The sequence below is a fragment of the Alligator mississippiensis genome, chromosome 16 (genome assembly GCF_030867095.1).
Source record: "Alligator mississippiensis isolate rAllMis1 chromosome 16, rAllMis1, whole genome shotgun sequence".
Lineage (NCBI taxonomy): Eukaryota > Metazoa > Chordata > Crocodylia > Alligatoridae > Alligator > Alligator mississippiensis.
In genome coordinates, this window is record NC_081839.1 from 296,739 (window position 1) to 315,662 (window position 18,924).

The 18,924-nt window shown below is 39.2% G+C and overlaps 1 protein-coding gene across 6 annotated transcripts in view; it reads right to left on the bottom strand.

Moving 5' to 3' along the window:
- EPS15L1 (epidermal growth factor receptor pathway substrate 15 like 1) overlaps nucleotides 1–18,924 on the bottom strand; it is a 57,094-nt gene that overhangs the window by 11,236 nt on the left and 26,934 nt on the right. For 2 of the 6 annotated variants that reach the window (XM_059719813.1, XM_059719812.1), the window contains 2 exons: nucleotides 16,488–16,620; nucleotides 479–684 (listed from right to left, as the gene is read on the bottom strand). In XM_059719813.1, the coding sequence (XP_059575796.1) occupies nucleotides 479–684; nucleotides 16,488–16,620 (339 nt within the window). The other 4 variants (XM_059719814.1, XM_059719815.1, XM_059719816.1 and 1 more) reach the window with 4 other exon arrangements.

Below are 18,924 nucleotides of genomic sequence, written 5' to 3' on the forward strand. Positions count from 1 at the left end.
ACATTGCGACGAGATTGTCAGAACTTTTTCAAACAGGTACATATACTTTATGGAATCCTTTAAGCATATACTTTCAGGATATGGTGAAACCGCTGTACAAATACCTTCCACAATTGCTTCTGAAGATTTGTCTTAACATCATTGGTGCCCATAAATCAATTACAAGACAGCCTCCATGCAACAAAAACAGTACAAAGACTCTTCTACAAAGAATTTGAGAAAAAGGCACACTGTACTAAGTAGTTCAAAAACAAATAAATCCTTTAAAGTTTAGTATCAAACTCAAAACTCCTGTTTTATTGAGAGATAATGCCTTTTTATACAGAAAGATTAATACAGAGCAACAGTGGGGACAGCATGAAGGGACTAAGAGGCAGAAGCCAGTGGACAGTAGGTTTGCAGTTAAAACAAAAAACCCAAGAGATTGCTGCAAGCAGAGCAGAAAGTGGTTTGCTCAGAGACAATGAACTTAACTTACAGAGCTGAAGTCTGCAAACCCCAAGGAAGAGTCTTTAGAAGTTTTACTTGAAGAGGAGGGAGCAAATGGATCTTTTCCACTAAATGGGTCCCCAAACCCCTTTTTACTTTGAAACGGGTCACTGTTGTCAGCCCCAAATGGCTGGAATGGATCATGGGGCTTGGTAAAATCTGCAGACCCAAGCTGGCTTACAGGAGTACTTTTACCTGGAAAGTTTAGAAGAAAAAAAAAAAAAGGAGGAGAAGTTACTTACCATAGAAAATGCAAACGCCTAAACAGGAGACTGTCCTTCATGCATTTTTAATGTCACACAATTGATTTGTTAGGGGGTATTTTAAAATAAATTATATTTTAATAGCATCTGTCACCATTTCTAAAGGTCTCCATTGTTGTTGTGGTCTTCATGAATTAATCTTAATGCCACTTTTATAAACAGTACTTATCAACACAAGTAATAAATGCATCATCATGTGTAAAAATATAAACGCATTTCAGAAATACTTGAAAAGTGTGGCTCATATTTTGACTCTGCTAGGCTGAAGATAAGAGAACTTGTGCTTCAACATGTCTAAGGACCAAACAGATCACATTTCCAAGAACAGATCCTGTACGCGTGCATGTGTGCCTCTTCCATCCATCCATAACTGCCATATTCACAAAGAAGAGAAGAGCCTGGTGAATAGCCTAACAATAATTATTTTCATTGCTTAGGCCCTGGTTGTGTAACCCTCATTCATGTTGATGAGCAGTCTTCTAAGCACTTCTATTCACTTCAGTGGCATGAGTGAAAGTTGAATGTTGTAACCATTTTATATAAATTAGCAGTCATAATTTTGAAGTACCCTTGAAAAAATGCTCTTTTTTTTTTTTTTTTTAGTTAAAACAACAAATCAGATTGGAGCAAAAACTGATATGGTCTCCTATGCTAACAATCAGGCAGAAGCCAGGGCAGCATGCCACCCTGGATACTAACTCATTCAGAGTTAGCATCTGATAAAATAGGCTGCCACCTACAAAAGTGTATGCCTTTCTGAACAAGATAGTCTTTAAGATGCTACCCTGTCCTACTTTCACCACTCTAATCCTGATAGATGTACAAATTCCTCTGAATCCAGCACCCTCAGGGAAACAGATACCTGATGAATCCTCCAGTTTATAAAAGGTATGTAAATTAAAAAGTGCATGAAGACATGTAAAGAGAAATCTAGGAAGAAATTCCAAAGGGCAAAAATCAGTATCTAAATCTTGATACATAAAAGGTAAATGTGATGTCTTCCCTGTTTTCTTTTATTAGTTGGTGCACGTCCCACACAGATGATGTCTTCCTTAGTTTATGAAGACTTACGAAAGCACAGCTTCCAGCTATCAGCTAATGAGACTGCAGAAAACAAGAAACCTAGACTAACAAATATTTCCAGCATCTCTGGAAGCATTGTTCATGACTGCAGGTACACACACGTGAGCTAGTTTCATCCAATGTTAAAATCGAAGTAGTTTTTGCTCCATTTGCACCCTTCTCGTCTTGTCTGCATACAAATAATGATTAGAACATAACAGCTGCTGCCCCTTTGAAATGGCTCCAAATACATGTGTCCATACCCTGCAAGATAGGAGCTATTTGGACAGTTTAAACAATATTTTGAAACACCCAGATCTTTCAACTGTAACTTATTATGAATCCATACTTTATTTGCACCTGAAATGCAGAAAGGCAGAAAGTTAGTTACATTCCCAAGCATTTCTAAGGACACAAAGCATACTTTAAGATTCCTCAATATATCTGAGGCCCTGAACACAAAACAACATTAAGATTAATATAATTTGCAAAGCTTTGATACCTCACTAAGTTATGTTGATATCTGGAGTGGTCAGAGAGTTATCTCTTCCGTGGTTGTTGATGCATTAGGCACTATTATGTGTAGGCAACCGTCGATCCTCTGGATCATGGTGCACACATAAGAGGTCTACAACCATCACACCAAGATGTCCGAAGCGTACGCCTAGGCAAGAGTAAGGAGGAGTGGAGGCTGTCCAAGACCTACTGCTTCAGACCAATGAGACAGAATCCAAAGGCCAGACTATTATAACACCTCACCAACAGGTGATAAATGAGCCACTAATTAACTTGTCTGCAGCAAAAAGAGTAAGAGCAGGCATAAACATCATATTGGTGTTAAATGCCCCAGTGCAGTTTTAGGACAGATTTTCCTCAGATTCTAGTAAGCTGCAATAGTAAAGGGCTATTGCAACCATCCCTTGTTTACACTGGTATACTAGCAGGGGCGGATCCAGAGAGGATGCAGTGGTGCAGGGGCACCCCATTTCTGACCATGCAGCAGGAGCAACAGTTGGCACTTTTATTTAAAGTCCCCAAGCAGGTTCCCTCTCTTCCCCTCGGCACTCAGAGACATGCTTCCTCCCCACTCCCTCCCCCCTCTGCCCACCTCTGTCCCCACTGACATGCTGTTGGGGGGAGCTCCACAGAGGCTCTTGTCCACTCCAGCTGCGCTGCATGGGTTCAGCCCAGGATAGTAGCAGTGGCAAGTGGGTTTCCCCTCTCTCCCTGGTCCCCCTGGGTGCCCCCCACCAGCCCAGGAACGAGCATGGGGAGGGGGAACCTGCCCACTGCTGCTGTTGTTCCAGGCTGAGTCTGGCCTCCGCAGAGCCTGGCCTGAATTGGGCAGAAGTGGCTCTGGAGATCCCCTTGCCCCTGGGACAGCAGCAGTGGCAGGTGGGGGAGGAGAGGGAGGGAAGAAGATGGGAGGAAGGGTGGGAGCAGGGAGTACAGCCGCCCCTGCAACCCTGATTGCAAGGTCCCGGATCTGTTTCTGTATGCAAGTTTTATATGTCAGTATTTTTAAAGTGTTCTTTGCACTGTTTATTATGAAAAGAGAAATTTTTTTTTAAATAAGCAGACATGGTTCTTTGGGTGAATCTGATATCTTTTATTAGACCAACTTAAGTAGATGGAAAAAAAAAAAAACATTTTAAGCAAGCTTTTGGGTTTAAAAACCTTTCGTCAGGCTGAGGAAGTTTCTGCAGTTTTTTTTCTGCAGTTTTTTTAAATAATGCACTTCAGTGTTAATTTATTTCAGAAATCACCAAATCTTTTCAAATAGCATATTCCCCTGCTCTATGCAGCTTACAATACATTCAAATGGTCAGAAAGTCAGTTGAGATATGTGAAAGCAAGAAAAAATGTTACAAACACCTTTATGCAAAAGCAGAGACTACAAAAAAGTCATTGACGGTGATGGGAGGCTATTACTGATGTATATGCACATGAAGGGAAATGCGTTCATTTAAATGGTTTGTCTCTCTCTTTTAGGCTGGGAAAAATACCAATGTTTGGCTGTGTTGAACAATGACAATCTCTTCACTGAATGGAGTAATATCCACTACTTAACTACAAATCAAATAAACTGCTCACCTGTATTTGAAAACTATGTACAATCACTTCTCAGCAAGTCCAAGCTGACATTAAAAAAGGAACACAAATCTCCTGCCGTTATCTCCAATTACGCACCAATGAATGGAGTTGCATGTTCTGCCTTACTTGAGGAAGTGTATCTGCGGTAATTTCTATACATGCCTTATGTTGCACTTCAGGTTAGCACAATTAGCAGTGAATCACAATTATATACATCAATGTAACAAGAGATGTTAGACCAGTTGTTTGTCCTTTTTTGGAAGTAAATGATATAAAATACACAGGAAATAGCAGAATTTGCTTTAACTTATAGTATGCAACATCTTTCATGCAGTCTTGAGGTTACTTTCTGACCCCTTATTACCACCATATTGCTTATATTGTGAAAACAGAGTGCTACATAATACATGCAATTCTTAGCCCTGGCAAGTTTCAATCTCTCATATCCACCTCAGTCAATTTGTTAAAAGATACAGAGCTCTCAACATATGAAGCATTACTGTAAAGAAATAAAAAAACCAAAACAAGTAGCAATGCCTAATAACCAACCCCCACCTAACAGTCCAGGTTTTACAGACAAATGCAGACTAGAGTCTCCCTATGCCCGAGGAAGGGTGTTTGTGCCCAAAACCTTGCAAAGAACTTTTCTCCAACTATTTAGTTGGTCTAATAAAAGATATCACATCTACCCAAAGCCTGCCTATCTCCAACACGGCTACAACCAACAACTCTGAGTACTTACCACACAATTAATTTTTTTTTAATTAAGTATTTTGATTATGAATAAAATTGGAATATCTCTATTCTTAATTTTATAACTGGGCTGTCTTGAACAATTCCTCTTAAATATATTTTAAAAATTGCTCTCTAACTACACCTACTGTGTATTAGTCGACCAAACTGTCATCTTGGTTAGACTCGTAAGCTCCACTAATGTCAAAGAACAGAACTTGGCCCTATAGTTTCTAGCACCAAAGCTCACCACCGGGCAGATTTGTAAAGAGGGAAGTTGTTCTGTTTTAAGCTGTCTTAAATTGTTAGATTTTCAGTTGCTGAAACCACTGTGTGGAATCAGTGACTGTTAATGAGAACCCAGGTCTTGCAACTTATTTGCTCAGCAATCTTTTTTTTCCCCTAGGTTGCCTGTTTTAATGTTTTGCATGAAGCCCCTGGTGGTTTTAGAGCATGTGCAAAGAGCACTGGGGTTTCTGATGCTTCACCTTCAGAAAACAACACAAAAAAACACAAATTTGCTGCAAAGGAAATGTCACAGTGAATACTGTAAAAGTAGTGTTAACTTCTAAGTCTTCAAATTTCATTTTATGTTCAGCTTTTATATTCTAAAATCAGATGTTAAGAAGGTTTTAATTTGGTATTTATTTTGAAGCTAAACTGGAGAAGGCCCATTTCTACTAGGCAAAGTCCTTTTTTATGAGCTATGCCTGCCTTAGATGGGCCAATGTCAGTGACCATCACAGATTATGGGAGCCACAGCAGAGGCCCTTCTTGCACAAGAAAACACCATAATTAGCTGAACACTACTCAGGGGCTCACAAGCTAATACTATTTGGGTCTGAAGGCCAACATACTTTCTTGGTTAAGTCTCAAACAATTTACTAGTTTATTGGCTACAATTCAGTCATCTGGGCACCTCAGTCCTCTCCTTGGCAATACTGTATTCTACTGGACACTGTGTACTAAATTCTTCACTGACTTGCACCTACAGCAACCCCCTACTGAAGTAATGTTTTTGCCTCTAGAGATGAATCTTTGGATGTGCATTTTTTAAATTACAGGGACTTGAAATGGCATGAGAAGCAAGTTCTTTAACCTAACACTCCCCTACAACTGCCAGCAAAATTAAAGGACACTGATTACCCAGCAGTAAAACTAATTAGCTCATTAATAATTAGGGAACCAAATCAGTTTCAGCTTTCATTCCTTGGAGACTGAAAATTTGCAGGTTTACAATGAAATTTTACACCTTAAAACATTTCCACGTTTGGAAGCAGGGAAATTCAGATAGATATTTGCAGTCCTCTCTCATTTCAGTTCTTTTTGCTAATAGTTTCAGGAACAAAAGTTTTAGATAAAGCAAAACAGGTCCTGTTCTGAAACCACAGCAGTTTCAGCAGTTACCGAAGTGGTGTACACAAACCACACCGAGGACTCACTTCAGCAAAAAGATGATGAACAAAATGGTTTACCACAGCAAATGCTGTTAATTTGTAATGAACTCCACCCATACTAAGCGTTTATCTAATTTCATACCCCAGGAATAGGTTTAGAACAAGAGATCTGGGTGTCTGTTTAAAGAAAACACTGAAGAGCAAGTAACACATTTATTCTCAGTAGTTTATACAGAAGGTATTCGTGTAGGGTGCTGTGCTGGAATATGGCTACCTAAAGTAGGAGTGGCACAGAACAGCAATGAATTTACAATGAAGATGTGTTTTGTTTTATTATTATTTTTTAAATCTTTTCTACTACTGTATTACCTGTTTATAGGATGACCAGAACAGTCACTGGGGAGGCAGCATGATATTGTAGTATATTATAAGAGAAATGCAGCATGCGGTTACATAAAGACTGCTGTTACAAGTACACATGAGAGCAAAGATTAAACAGTCATGAAAACCTGTGTACTCTCCCTCGACATATATTTTAGTTAGTTAGTCTACAAAGGTGCACATTTACCTTCCCTTCTGACTGATTTCTGACTAACATGGCTGTTTAGAGAGGTGGTTACCTCTCTCAACTTTAAAACTTTAATACAGACATCTTTATGTGCTGGTCTGTCCAACCTTAGATGTTCTTAAAGCAGTTGTTTGCAGGGAACGTTTATGGCTAGGAAATATATAACAGGCAGGTAAATAAAAAAGAAAAGAAGCAGAAATTCAGCTATACGTGACTTCAGACTTCTGGCTTTCAAGAAAAAATGATGGTAGTGTGTTGACCATAATTTGGTCAATATATGGATAGGCAATACCAGGTTCCTGCACCTGGTACTTCAGCTATGTGAAAGTAAACCCTACTCCTGCAAACCTCGGGGACTGCAGAGGATGTAAGCTCACAGCACACCACTTTATCATCTTGTACGTTTTTCACTGTGCAGTTCAGTTATCAGTCTGTCTTCTAGATTCAGAATGCATCTTTCCTTAGCAATCTACTTTACAGACTTATAGAAAAAGCAGTTCTACTTGTAATTTAGTAAAATCACAACTAGTTCTCTTAGGCATTTCTTCTCAGCAAGGACTATTTCTATTCCAACTGTAAATATTGGTAGAGCTATTTGCAAAAGGTCATAAGATTTTTTTGCAATGAAGACAATTATATTTTCCCCACTCTTGTACTAAAAAAAAATGGCTGAGCACTTTTTGCTTAATCTTTCCTAAAGACACTCACATTTGGATAGATATCAAGTCTGAAAAGCTTTAGCTGGAAAAAATGAAATTTTCAGAAAATTATGAACTTTTGAACAAATGTCAAAATGGCACCAATTATACCACCATAAATACAAGCAGTTTCTTCTTCTATTTCAATGTGTTTTAATGAGGAAAAAGGTGAATAGGAATTGCCTTCTAAGCAATCTGATTCATCACTGAATGTCTGACTTCTGAAATGTCACCTTCAGTGTGAGAGATCAGCATAACAGCAATCAAAACATGAATGGAATTTTTAGTTTGGGGCTGGGCTAGGTGCTCCACCCATGAGTCATTTATCCTTCGCAACAAGGGATGCCTGTATTCTAATGCAACTCTTGGGTCTTCGGGAAGTCACGAACAGATGTCTTCCCATTAGTCCCAAGCTCTGGTGCTGAGCCTTCCTCGTTCAGAGCTCAGGAAAAGGAAAAAAATGATTAGGTAGGTACTTGCACTAAGCATCTATACCCTGAGACACCCATCTTCACGACCACGAACAGGAAGGAACTCGTACTACAATGAGTATGCCTGGTTTCTGGTCCAACACACTGCAGAACCAGGATACCTACGTGGAAACATCCCTCTTCCACATTTTTTAGTCAAATATATAATTAAGCAATACACTATTGATATTCTCCCTGCCTCTCAAAGAAGTAACTCCTGTAGCTTAATCAGAAATTGTTAATCAGTTTGCTCAGTGTAAAAGTCTTTATTTTTACCACATGGCCCGATTATTTTAATTACTGTTCTGTTGTTATATAAATATGAAAAAAATCATAACGCAGAATTACGTGCTTGCTTATATTTTCACAAAACCTCACTGATACTGCATATGGTACACACTACAAATAATTTAGTATAGGTTATAAAACTGCAATATGAATTCAGGTATGGTTTTAAATTTAAAATATTCCTAGTATTTAAAGAATACTGTCTAATCCTTGTATGAATATACAGCATTGAAGCTTGATTTAAAGTACTTTACCAAGAAATTGAACAAAATCAATAATGTCCTGATTCCATGCAGTTCAGAGAAACAGAGAACAAGCAAACACAAGACACAGAGATGATCCGACATTCTTGTCCCTTTCTATGCTGACTTCTGTGCTATTTGCACAGATCTAAAAAGAATTCAGCAAATGTAAATATGCAAACCATAAAATAGCTTAAACTTAGAGAAGTGATACATGAAAAATAGATATATTTGGAAGCTGCAAATAAAGAAGAGAGTAAACAGGATCTAGATGACCCTGACATATTCGCACCTGAATAGTAATATACTTCTATCTAATTAATCTATTTACACTATATCTTTAAAGTCAATCTGCCCTGATATTTCTTCTTATATGTGTTCATACCTGGAAGCAGGCTAGAGGACAAATGCCTCTATTTTAACTTCTCTAGGGCCGTGAAGCCAGGGAACTGAACCATAAGAGAGACAGCTAATCTCCAAGTCCCTGGTCAGTTACCTGTTCCCGCATCTTTACTAGTGGGAAACTGATGGATAAAAAAAGCCCCACTAATCCAGAACCAGAGCATTTCTGCATACGGTGGATTACCGCATAAGAATTTAAGATTTTGCAGATTCATCTGATAAAAATATTGTTTAAGTTTAATTTGAAAGTCTCAACCTTTTTTTTTCCTTTTTTTACACATCACACACTTCTGATACCATCTGCATTTATCTGCCAACTGGGGAGGTGAGGAAAAGGTCACACAGGGCCTGATGCAGGCAGCCCTCATTGACTTTACTGTCAGTAAGAGAAAACTCTTAAACAATTAGAATTTTAGAGATTTAAAAGGGTAAGATCTATTTAACATTTCCGTTCTGACAAAATATCAAAATGCTCCATACGGATCAATCTGTTGTAAATACAATAATTAGCATAGCTTCTAATCCACAAGAAATGGCTCAGTGCAGACCTAACTAATTGCACTGAATGCTCTTACTGTAAGTGGGGCTGCCTGCAAGCTCATTCTGCAGAAGGTTCTGGGTCATGCTAGATTTAAGGAAGGCTGGTGAAGTTATGGCTATCTGTCTTAAGATTTCTTGTGATATTTTGACAAGTGAAAAATATGACCAATTATAAAAACAACGTGGGAACGGAATTGAAGTCCTTAACTCAAAGCAGAGGCGTTAACCACTAACCTCTGAGATGCCAATTTATAAAGTTGGTTTCCATGATAGACATGAGCTATAGGTATTAAATGGCAAAACGCACTAAAGCATTAGCTAGATTTCTCTGAATATGTTTGGCAAAATCTAAAATTACAGATGTGCATCATATAAATGTAAAATGCACTGCATCAACCAGCTCAGAATACCAAAATGTCCTCATTTAAATATACCTCCAGATTTTAATAGCAGTCAAGCAATTAATAATTAATATCAAATACGCTTAACACATTTATTTAAAAACATTTTCTGATTATTTTCCAACAAATTATTACTTTGTTCCTGTTCCAATGAAACACATAAAATTGCTGCATATTAAAAATAAGGACAGTAGCACTGTAGAAATCAGTGATTAGCAGATATGACTAGAATAGTCAGAGACACGGCATTTAATTCCAATATTACATTTACCAATGTGAGTAAGCTACAATCAGAAACTTGGCAAAATTATCAAAGTGTTAACTGAAACTGCAGGACACATCTACTATTTACAAACAGCTGAAGACCATTTCTGAGTAGGAAATTATATCTTTGTTTCAAAAGTTTAGGATTTTTATATTCTGTCAAGGTTAAAAAGGTCAAAACCGCTACAAATGAGCAATAAAATTTCAGAAGAGGTTGAAGGTTACACACTGGTTAGTGGTGAAGGTTCTTCCACTAATATCACTGGTTAGCAGTACTGTTAAAACCGCAATGTGGAATGCATGGTGCTGCATTTAAAGGAAGTGGGTAAGGGTGGGGCAAATGCAGCAGGTCCCACGATCAAAGCACTAGAGTACTGAGTTTTACTTATAGTCCAATCACTGACACCCACACAGCAACTTCCTGTACTTTAAAAAAAAATCTGTTTCTCTCTTTTTTGCAATCAACAACTTTTACCTAGAAACTAGTTAGCGGTGAACTCTGACTGATTTCAATCTGCAGCTTATTGCAGAAAACATGTCATTCTTAATGTGTGAGAACCTTCGAACTGCAGATTTTAACTGACAGGTTTCAGTGGATCATCATCTCCCTCCCCACCTTTAAGTACACACAAGCTCTACAGAACCTAATTACTAGTGTAAGACATACGCAAAACCTTAAAGTTCATTAATATTGAAAGCTACAAAGAGCTACTTACAGCAGGAGATTAAAAAATTAAGTGCATGTGTAAATTACAAAATATAACATTACAGTATAATTCAGACTGCTCTCAAAAGGCATCATGGTAATTTCCAAATTTCCAAAAGTATCACAGTAATTTATTATCTATCACATAACAATGAGCACAGTCTTGACTACAGACACACATTTGCACATTGTAATGAGAGATGTTAAGCTTGGGCACAATATCTGAGAGGCAGTGTGTCATGCTGCACTGGGCTGAGGTGAATAATGCAGCTACACTATTTCCAGTTCTGGAGCTACTGTGTGCAGAGCTAGTTTGTGCATCTCTGTCTAGGGCTGCTTTACATTATCGAGACTCCAGCAAGAGAGCTAGCAAGTCCATACGCTGGCACTGTCCAGAGATATCTAAAGTGCCCTGTCTGAATGTAAGCTTGCAACAATAGGTTAATCAGAAGTGAGATGAAGGGGGGAGGCACAATGCATCATTCAAGATTCTGAACCAACCAGCCAGTCCAGGCACAAAAAGTTGTTATAAGGAATTCTAAGGGCAGAAAGGACCATTGTGATCGAGGCTTAGGTCATACCTCCTGCATATATAGGGCATGCATCTTTTTCTAAAACTGGATTTAAGCATTTTACTCATGAGAATCTGGGACTAGCTAAGAAAAGACTAGAAGGTGGATACATAACTGGGTGGCTCATCATGCTCAATATACAGTCATTAGTAGCTCCGTGTCTAGTAGGGAGGAGGCATCAAGTGGGTGTTCCCAACGTTCTGTCTTGGGTCCAGGATTGTTCCATGTCTTAATGATTTGGATGATGGCATTAAGTGCACGCTTAGTAAGTCTGCAGATGACACCAGGTTGGGTGGAGTTGCAGATAGTCTAGAAGGCAGGGCTAGGATCCAGAATGACCTGGATATACTGGAAAAATGTTCTGCAATCAACCAGATAAAGTTCAATATGGACAAGTGCAAAGCCTGGCACTTGGGATGGAATAATTCCATGTACATTACCCCCCCACACACTGGGGAATGACTGGCTGGGCTACACTACTGTATAGAAGGACCTAGGGGTTACAGTAGACCACAAACTGAATAGGACAACAGTATGCTCTCATTGCAACAACAAAAAAAGGCAATGGCATAGCGGGTTGTAACAACAGGAGTGTTACTTGCAAATCAGGGGAGTGATTCTTCCACTCAATTCAGCACGGGTGATGTCTCACCTGGAGTATTTTGTCCAGTTTTGGGCTCCACACTTCATGAAGGATGTAAACAGCTTAGAAAGAGTCCGGTGGAGAGCAATACAAAATTAATGGAAAGCACAACTTAAGAGGAAAGGCTGAAAGAGTTAAAGTTACTTAGTCTGGAGAAGAGAAAATGGAGGAGGGGGGGGGGGGGGGGAAGAGATAGGATTTGATAACAGTCTTCAAGTACCTGAAGGGTGATTACAGAGAGGATGGAGCTGGGCTTTTCTCTGTGGCCATATGGGAGAGAACTACAAGCAAGGGACTCAAGCTTCAGCAGAGGAAATTTAGGTTTGCGGTCAGGAGGAACTTTCTGACAATGAACAAGATCAAACACTGGAACAGCCTAACTAGAGAAGTGGAAGAATCTCCATCCTTGAAATTTTCTAAGAGCAGGTTGGACAGACGCTTGGCTGGGATGGCTTAGACAGGGATGATCCTGACTTGAGCAGAGGGCTGGACTACATGACTTAGATTATCAGCCCTACTTTCCTAAGATCCTAATGAACACCCTTTTTACCTACTCATTACAGACAAATACTAAGCAGCACTTCCTCTGCATTCATTCAGGGTCTTTCCTGAATTTGCTCCACAAAACAAAATCCAAGACTCTTCAGAGAGAGTCATGAAGGAAGGCAATGGTGATATCATGTCTACCCTCCACTAGGATGAGTCCTCATTCCAGTGCACATCTTTGCAGGAGTATCATGAAAAAAGCACATCTTCCCATGCCTGCAGACTTGAATCTGGGACAAGCCAGTCATTTTACAGAAATCAGCTTAGATCAAGGGGTTAGAATCTTCATGGCAGTCTTTAATTGAAAGATTTCTTTTGTTAGCGATTTATTTCCCCTCACTTATGAAAGGATAAAAGATACACTAAAACAATTCCATATTTTCTTGTCAGCTACATTACAAAGGAAGAGAGTAAACTGGCAGTAAAAAGGGCAAGTTTTGGATGCATCTGATCAGGCATCTGTTCTCTTTGAAAGATGTTTACCACATACTTGTTTTTTAATTAAATGGACTAACGAGCAAGGTAAGAAACAACGGAAGTTTCTCTTCTGTTATTTGCTTTTTGAACAGGGTTTCCATCACTAACACTCATTTGTATCTCTCACAAGCATCACAGAATACTACTATGTAATTTTTTTCAAGTTTTAAGTAACCACTGATGATTGCTATAGTGTGGAAGGAAGGGAGGAGTACAACTGCACATCAGCACCCGAGGCTCATTTGCTTTTTAAAAGAGCAACTATATTTCCTCCATTGTCTATTTTATGAGCACACCTGGCTCCTCAAAACCTCCTCTCCCATAAACGGGGACACAGATGCGTAAGAAGTTACTTATGTATTATGATATATTTGCTAGAATTCATCAAGTTTAAGCAAGAAAAGTACAGAAAGAAACCACATGAAAGAAACACTAAATATACCTCATCAGTATTATCTATTTGACTCATTCCTTTTACATAGCCCCTTTACATTTGGAATTAGTTAATTCAGACATTTCTAAAAAAAAGAAAGAGTAAACAGACATTCTGGTCAATAGCATGTACCCCATGAAAACTAACCAAAAGAAAAAATACAGCACTGAGGATGGCAATGAGATCACCTCTTCCTGTATTGTGTTTTCTGTCTTAATGCTTGCCACTTGTCTTGTTGGTCTGTGTTTCTCTCCCCAGTCAAGTCAAAGGTCCACCCTTGGGGTAACAGCACATTGAGGTAGTCTGGTTATGAAACCAATTTCTGTAGTCAGTGGCACACAAGAGCACATCATGGCTAGCATCACATATAGCCATTTTTTTACTTCCCAGCCTGTATGACCAGGTAACCACTGGGGCGGCTGAAGGTAGCCATTGGCATAAATCCAGGCCTTGAATTCACGGCTCTGAAGCCATGGCAATATATTTTAACTGCTCTGCAGCTATGCTCTGTACTTATGTACAGTATATATTATTTCTATCAAAGCTCTCAAATACTTTAATGATGAACACTATAAAAGCAAACAGAAAGGGGACTGCTTGCATAGAGGACCTGGCTGCAATCACTTTTTTTGTCAGTATTTATCAGTACTCAGATATGCTGTACTCAAAAACATCTTATCAAATAATGATAAGCAAGGGCTGTTTACAGATGTAATAAAATGGATTGCTTACAGATGTAACCCCCACCCCCAATACCACTTTACTTTAAACTTGGCACACCCCACACCAAGCCCAGTCCATGTCCAGAAGAGACAGCGTGTTAGTTTAACTCGGCTCGCCCAGCGTCTGTATAGATTGGGCACTTTAGAAGGGCTTTTCTGGTACTTTTACCTAATAGCCGATTCAATCAGCTGTTAGATAAAAGTGCCAGAAAAGTCCCACTGAAGCAAGAGATCTATACAGATACTGCAGAGCTGGGTCGAACTAACACACTGCCTCTTTCAGTAAAGCACGTTCTCCCTGTCTATCAGTGCCCAAGATGTCTAAATACTGATATGAACTATAAAACCACAAATATCATCTGCAATCAAAAACTAAAAGACATCATGGTTGCTATTATGTATTCCTTTATTAAGTGGGGTTTTTTTGGTTAAATCAATCTTCCAAAACACAGTCAATCTGGGACAGGGTACCCAATTTTCTATAATAGAAATTTTAACCTAAAATACTCTTGAGGTAAGACATCCATAAGGGTGTTTTTCATTTTGAGTGATGGTTCACCTGCAGGGTGAACCAAATTAACAACTACTTTTATGAGCAGTCAGTGTGACAAATGCAGTGTCAGACAAGACCAAGCACTGCTCCGTGATGCAATTCAAGGAAAGTGTGAGATCCATGCTGAAAGGGAGGTTATAATAATAGATTTGTCTACAAATTTATGAAATGGTAAAAATACATAGAAATTCTGGATATTTGGGCTTTCTTTACATGTGTATGTCACAAACAAAACAAAACAAAACACCTCACAGTGCCAGAGTTTTGATACAAATAGATTTGTGAGCATATTTGTGGCAAGATCATGTTTTTTCTATGACCTAGCTGTTCCCTGTCAGAGTTCACTGTTAACATCTACTAAAATATATCACAGGCTGACAGAAACAGACTTGAAACTAACAGCTATGAAATGCTTTCTGTTTATTAACGGTTTCACCAGAATTTAGATGGCTTAAAATAGTGGGTAGGGGCCAACCTTTCTTGGCAGATGTGCCACAGGCTAGCCCTGCACCCTCCCTGGGTACCACTCTCATCCCTTCCCCTTACTGGATCTGCAGTTTTACTTTCTGCTCCCCGTCCTATGCTCCCTGCCTGATCTGATGCTCTGTTTTCTGCTCTTTCTTTGTTGTCACTCTGTTGCCTGTCCCCTTCCCAATTTCCCATACGCCATACACAGAGACTGCTTGTGCCACTTGTGGTACCTGTGCCACATGTTGGCCACCCCTGGTTTAACAGAATGAGGCATTATGAAGAAAAATGATCTGAAGCTAAACTCCAAACTAAAATAAACCTTAAATTATTAAACTATATAGCAGATTCATTTATACTTGGCAGTTTCAGAACATAGTGTACCAGAGGTAGAAATTTATCATTGTACTTAGAAATAGTCCATAATTAAAATTTATTAAAAGTTCCTTGCCTTTTACTGAAAATCTAATCTCTCTCCCTATAGTCCCTCCCTCCCCACCGCAAGCATTACATGTCTGAACCATCTGCCAACCTTCCTAGAACATGGGCTGATGAGAGATCTACAAGACCGAAAACTGTAGACTTTCTGTTACCTTGACAAGCAGAAAAAAAACTATAGGAAGTGTCTGCAAAAAGAGTGATTCTCAATCTGGGATGCCTGGAGATCCTTTCAAGGGTGCCACGGGGTGTCACACAATGTTGGCAATTAGCTATGCAAGAATGGTTTACAAGATAAACTCAGCAATGTCAAATAGGAAGTCATAGTGTTTTTGACTTGTTGTGGTCTGAGTTCTGTGCAACAAAAGAATTGCTCTTTTATTTTTCCATAGTAAAAAAACAAGTAAAAAGTAAGAGTTGGTATTTTTTGAGGAGTGCCTTGAGTCTACTGAGCAATTAGATTCGTGGACAGAGGCAATACCTTTTTATTAGACCACGATTTTTGCAACAACAAAAAAAAATTTAATTTCAAGCTTTCAGGCACAAACACCCTTCATCAGGCATCAGAAAAAAGATTGTAAAGGTTCTCTTGGATAGAAATGAAAGTTCATATTCCATAGGATTTCAGAGAGGAGTCAATAGATGGAAAAACCCTCTGGGCAGCAGTTCTTAGCTGGTTAGCTGGTAAGGCGTCTCAGCTATCCTGTGACACTGCGATGATGCAAATTACCATAGACAAAGGCAGGCTCTCAGGTTTCAGGTGGTCAAAGTTGCTTCTTGCTTGGGAAAATATGAAAATTTAATTTAAAAAAATGTTTGTGCCTGAAAGCTTGCAATTAAAGAATTTTTTTTTTGCAAAAATCTTCTTGGTCTAATAAAAAGTATCACCTCTGTCCATGAGCCCCGATTGCTTTTTCCTCTAGACCAATATAGCTACAGCCTGGATACTTGAGTCTATTGAGACGTACCATGAGTCTAACAAGGTTGAGAAACACCGTGCTAAGAGAAGATGTACTTACCACTAGGTGGCTTGGGCCGTGGAGGAACATTTTTCTTCGGTGGTAGAGCGGGAGTGTCTGGCTTACTTTTAAAAGGGTCATCTGAGAATCCCATCCCTCCAAAAGAGGAGGTGAAAGGGTCTGAAGCTGTAGGCTTTAAGAGAGAGAAAAAGAAAGTATATATCAGATAGCAGAAGCGACTTATTATTTTTAGTATATATAAAGATCATTCAGACAGACATTAACTCAGGATAGATAAATATGGAAAATCAACTCAGGGACACAGGAGTCTAACTTTTATTGTCAAAAGCATTTACTTTGAAAGCAGTTACTAATCTAGTAATTGAGGTGTTTCATGTAGTAAAATACATTATCTGTGTACATATCTTTTGAAACAACATAAAAAGGTTTGAGTCACAGTCATCAAAGCTTTCTGCACACTGATATTTTATATTTACATGCACGTATTTAATAATCATTAGGTAAAACCCACACCTCTCCATGCTCTATTATGGTGAGCACCAGGTATTGCTTAGTGTTCATCTTATTGTAGTGTCCTATTTCATCTTCCCCTCACTGTTTCATATTACTAAATATATAATTTAGGCCATGATCTTGCAAAGAACTAAAAATAGTCACTTCGTATTTGTGATTATGTCCACCTTGTCAACCTCAATAATACGTGTCTGAGTTAACCGTGAAGGCTTGCAGGGCCTTACATTGTGAAACAGGGATAGCTTTGTGTTTTAGAAGATAACTTTACACACTTCAGTAAAAGATAGAAATATGGATGCAAGTACCGTTAAAAAAAAATGTGTTTAACCTCCTCTACTTAATACCAGTAAACAAATAACAGATAACACAGCAGCTCAGAGACAGCTGCTGCTGAGTGCCATTCCATCCCGGTGGGGGGGAGAGGGAGGGTGACTTTTGGAGGGGGATTGGAGGGAAGGAGGCGGCAAGCCCAGCCAGACAACACAGCCCAGAGGGAGCACCTGTGAAGGAGCAGCTAATTGCTTAATTGACGAGTCAGTAGGCTGCTCTCTGTTTTCCTCTTAAGCTAGGGTACTAACCCCCCACTCCCCTGATTTCTGTTGGGGCACCACGCAGCTCCTCTTCCCCCCTTCCCAGACTGCGCCCACCCCAGCTAAAGGATAACCGGTAAGATAACTGGTTATCACTGCACTTATCAGTTAAATGATTAATCATTTAACCTTTCACATCCCTAGACAGAAATAGTTATCACAAAGGTCCCTACAGGAACTTTTATTTGGTCCCATTTTGTACACACAGAGCAAGGAAGCACAGAAAAAACTGGGCTGAAGGGACCTCAGAAGATCATCTAATGGTTTAGATAAAGATGATGTTGCCTGGAGCAAGGGGCTCCAAGCAGCAGCATCCTTACCTAAACCATCTCAGGTGAGCATTTATCTAATCTGCTCTTAAATCTTCCAGGATCGACACTCCACAACCCCTCTAGGTAATGTATTCCAGTGCTTAACTATCCTTATAGTAAGAAAGTTCTTTTCAGTAATCAACCTAATTTCCCTTGTTGCAATTTGAGACCATTACTTGTTGTCCTGTTCCTCACAGTCACAAAGAGTAGTATGCCCTCCTCTGTATAACCATCCCTTGGTAGACAAGGTTCCTTGGGTGACCATCCCTTATGTATTTGAAGGCTACTATCAAATCTCCCCCCCTCAGTTTTCTCTTCTGCAGGCCATATAATCTCATTTCTTCCAACCTTTTCTTGTAAGCCAAGTTTCCTAGGCCTCTAAAATTTTGACTGTTCTCCATTGGGCTCTTTCCAATTTGTCAAGGTCTTTCTTGAAATGCCATGCTCAAAACTAGTCACCAGGTGTTTAGCACTGGTGAGCAATCACACTTGAAGAATCACTTCCCTTGACTTGTAGGTGGCATTCCTCTTAATACAATCCAGCATGCTATTGGTTGGTTTTTTTTAGCCACAAAGCAAAGCCAAAAAATAGGACTTTTCATTATATGATCAAACACCACAGTGAAACAGTATGTACCATTTGGAAATGTGGCTATTCCTAAAGTATACAGCATGCCCCCCTTCTATTCTCAGCAGTTCACCCCTTTACGTGTTTTAAAGCTTCTAGAAAAGAAAACAAGATATTTTTGAACTACGTTCTCCACTGTTGCCTGCAGAGGAGCATCTTGACCATTACAAAATAGATCGATAGGATTGATTTCTGTATCTTGACTTTATCAATTTACATGCAATACTGTTAACATATTTTCATATTAAGTTTAATTCTACAATAAAAGGGAGTTTTGGAGGCAGTGCACTGGAGGCCTCAAGGTCCTAATCAGGCCTTGCTGAGAAGTCACCAACTTCACTCAAACATCCTGCTATTTGTAAAGGCTACTGCCACCTAGTGGAGGAAAAATAAAGGAAAACAAGACAAAAATGATAGGAAAGATTGTTTTGGCT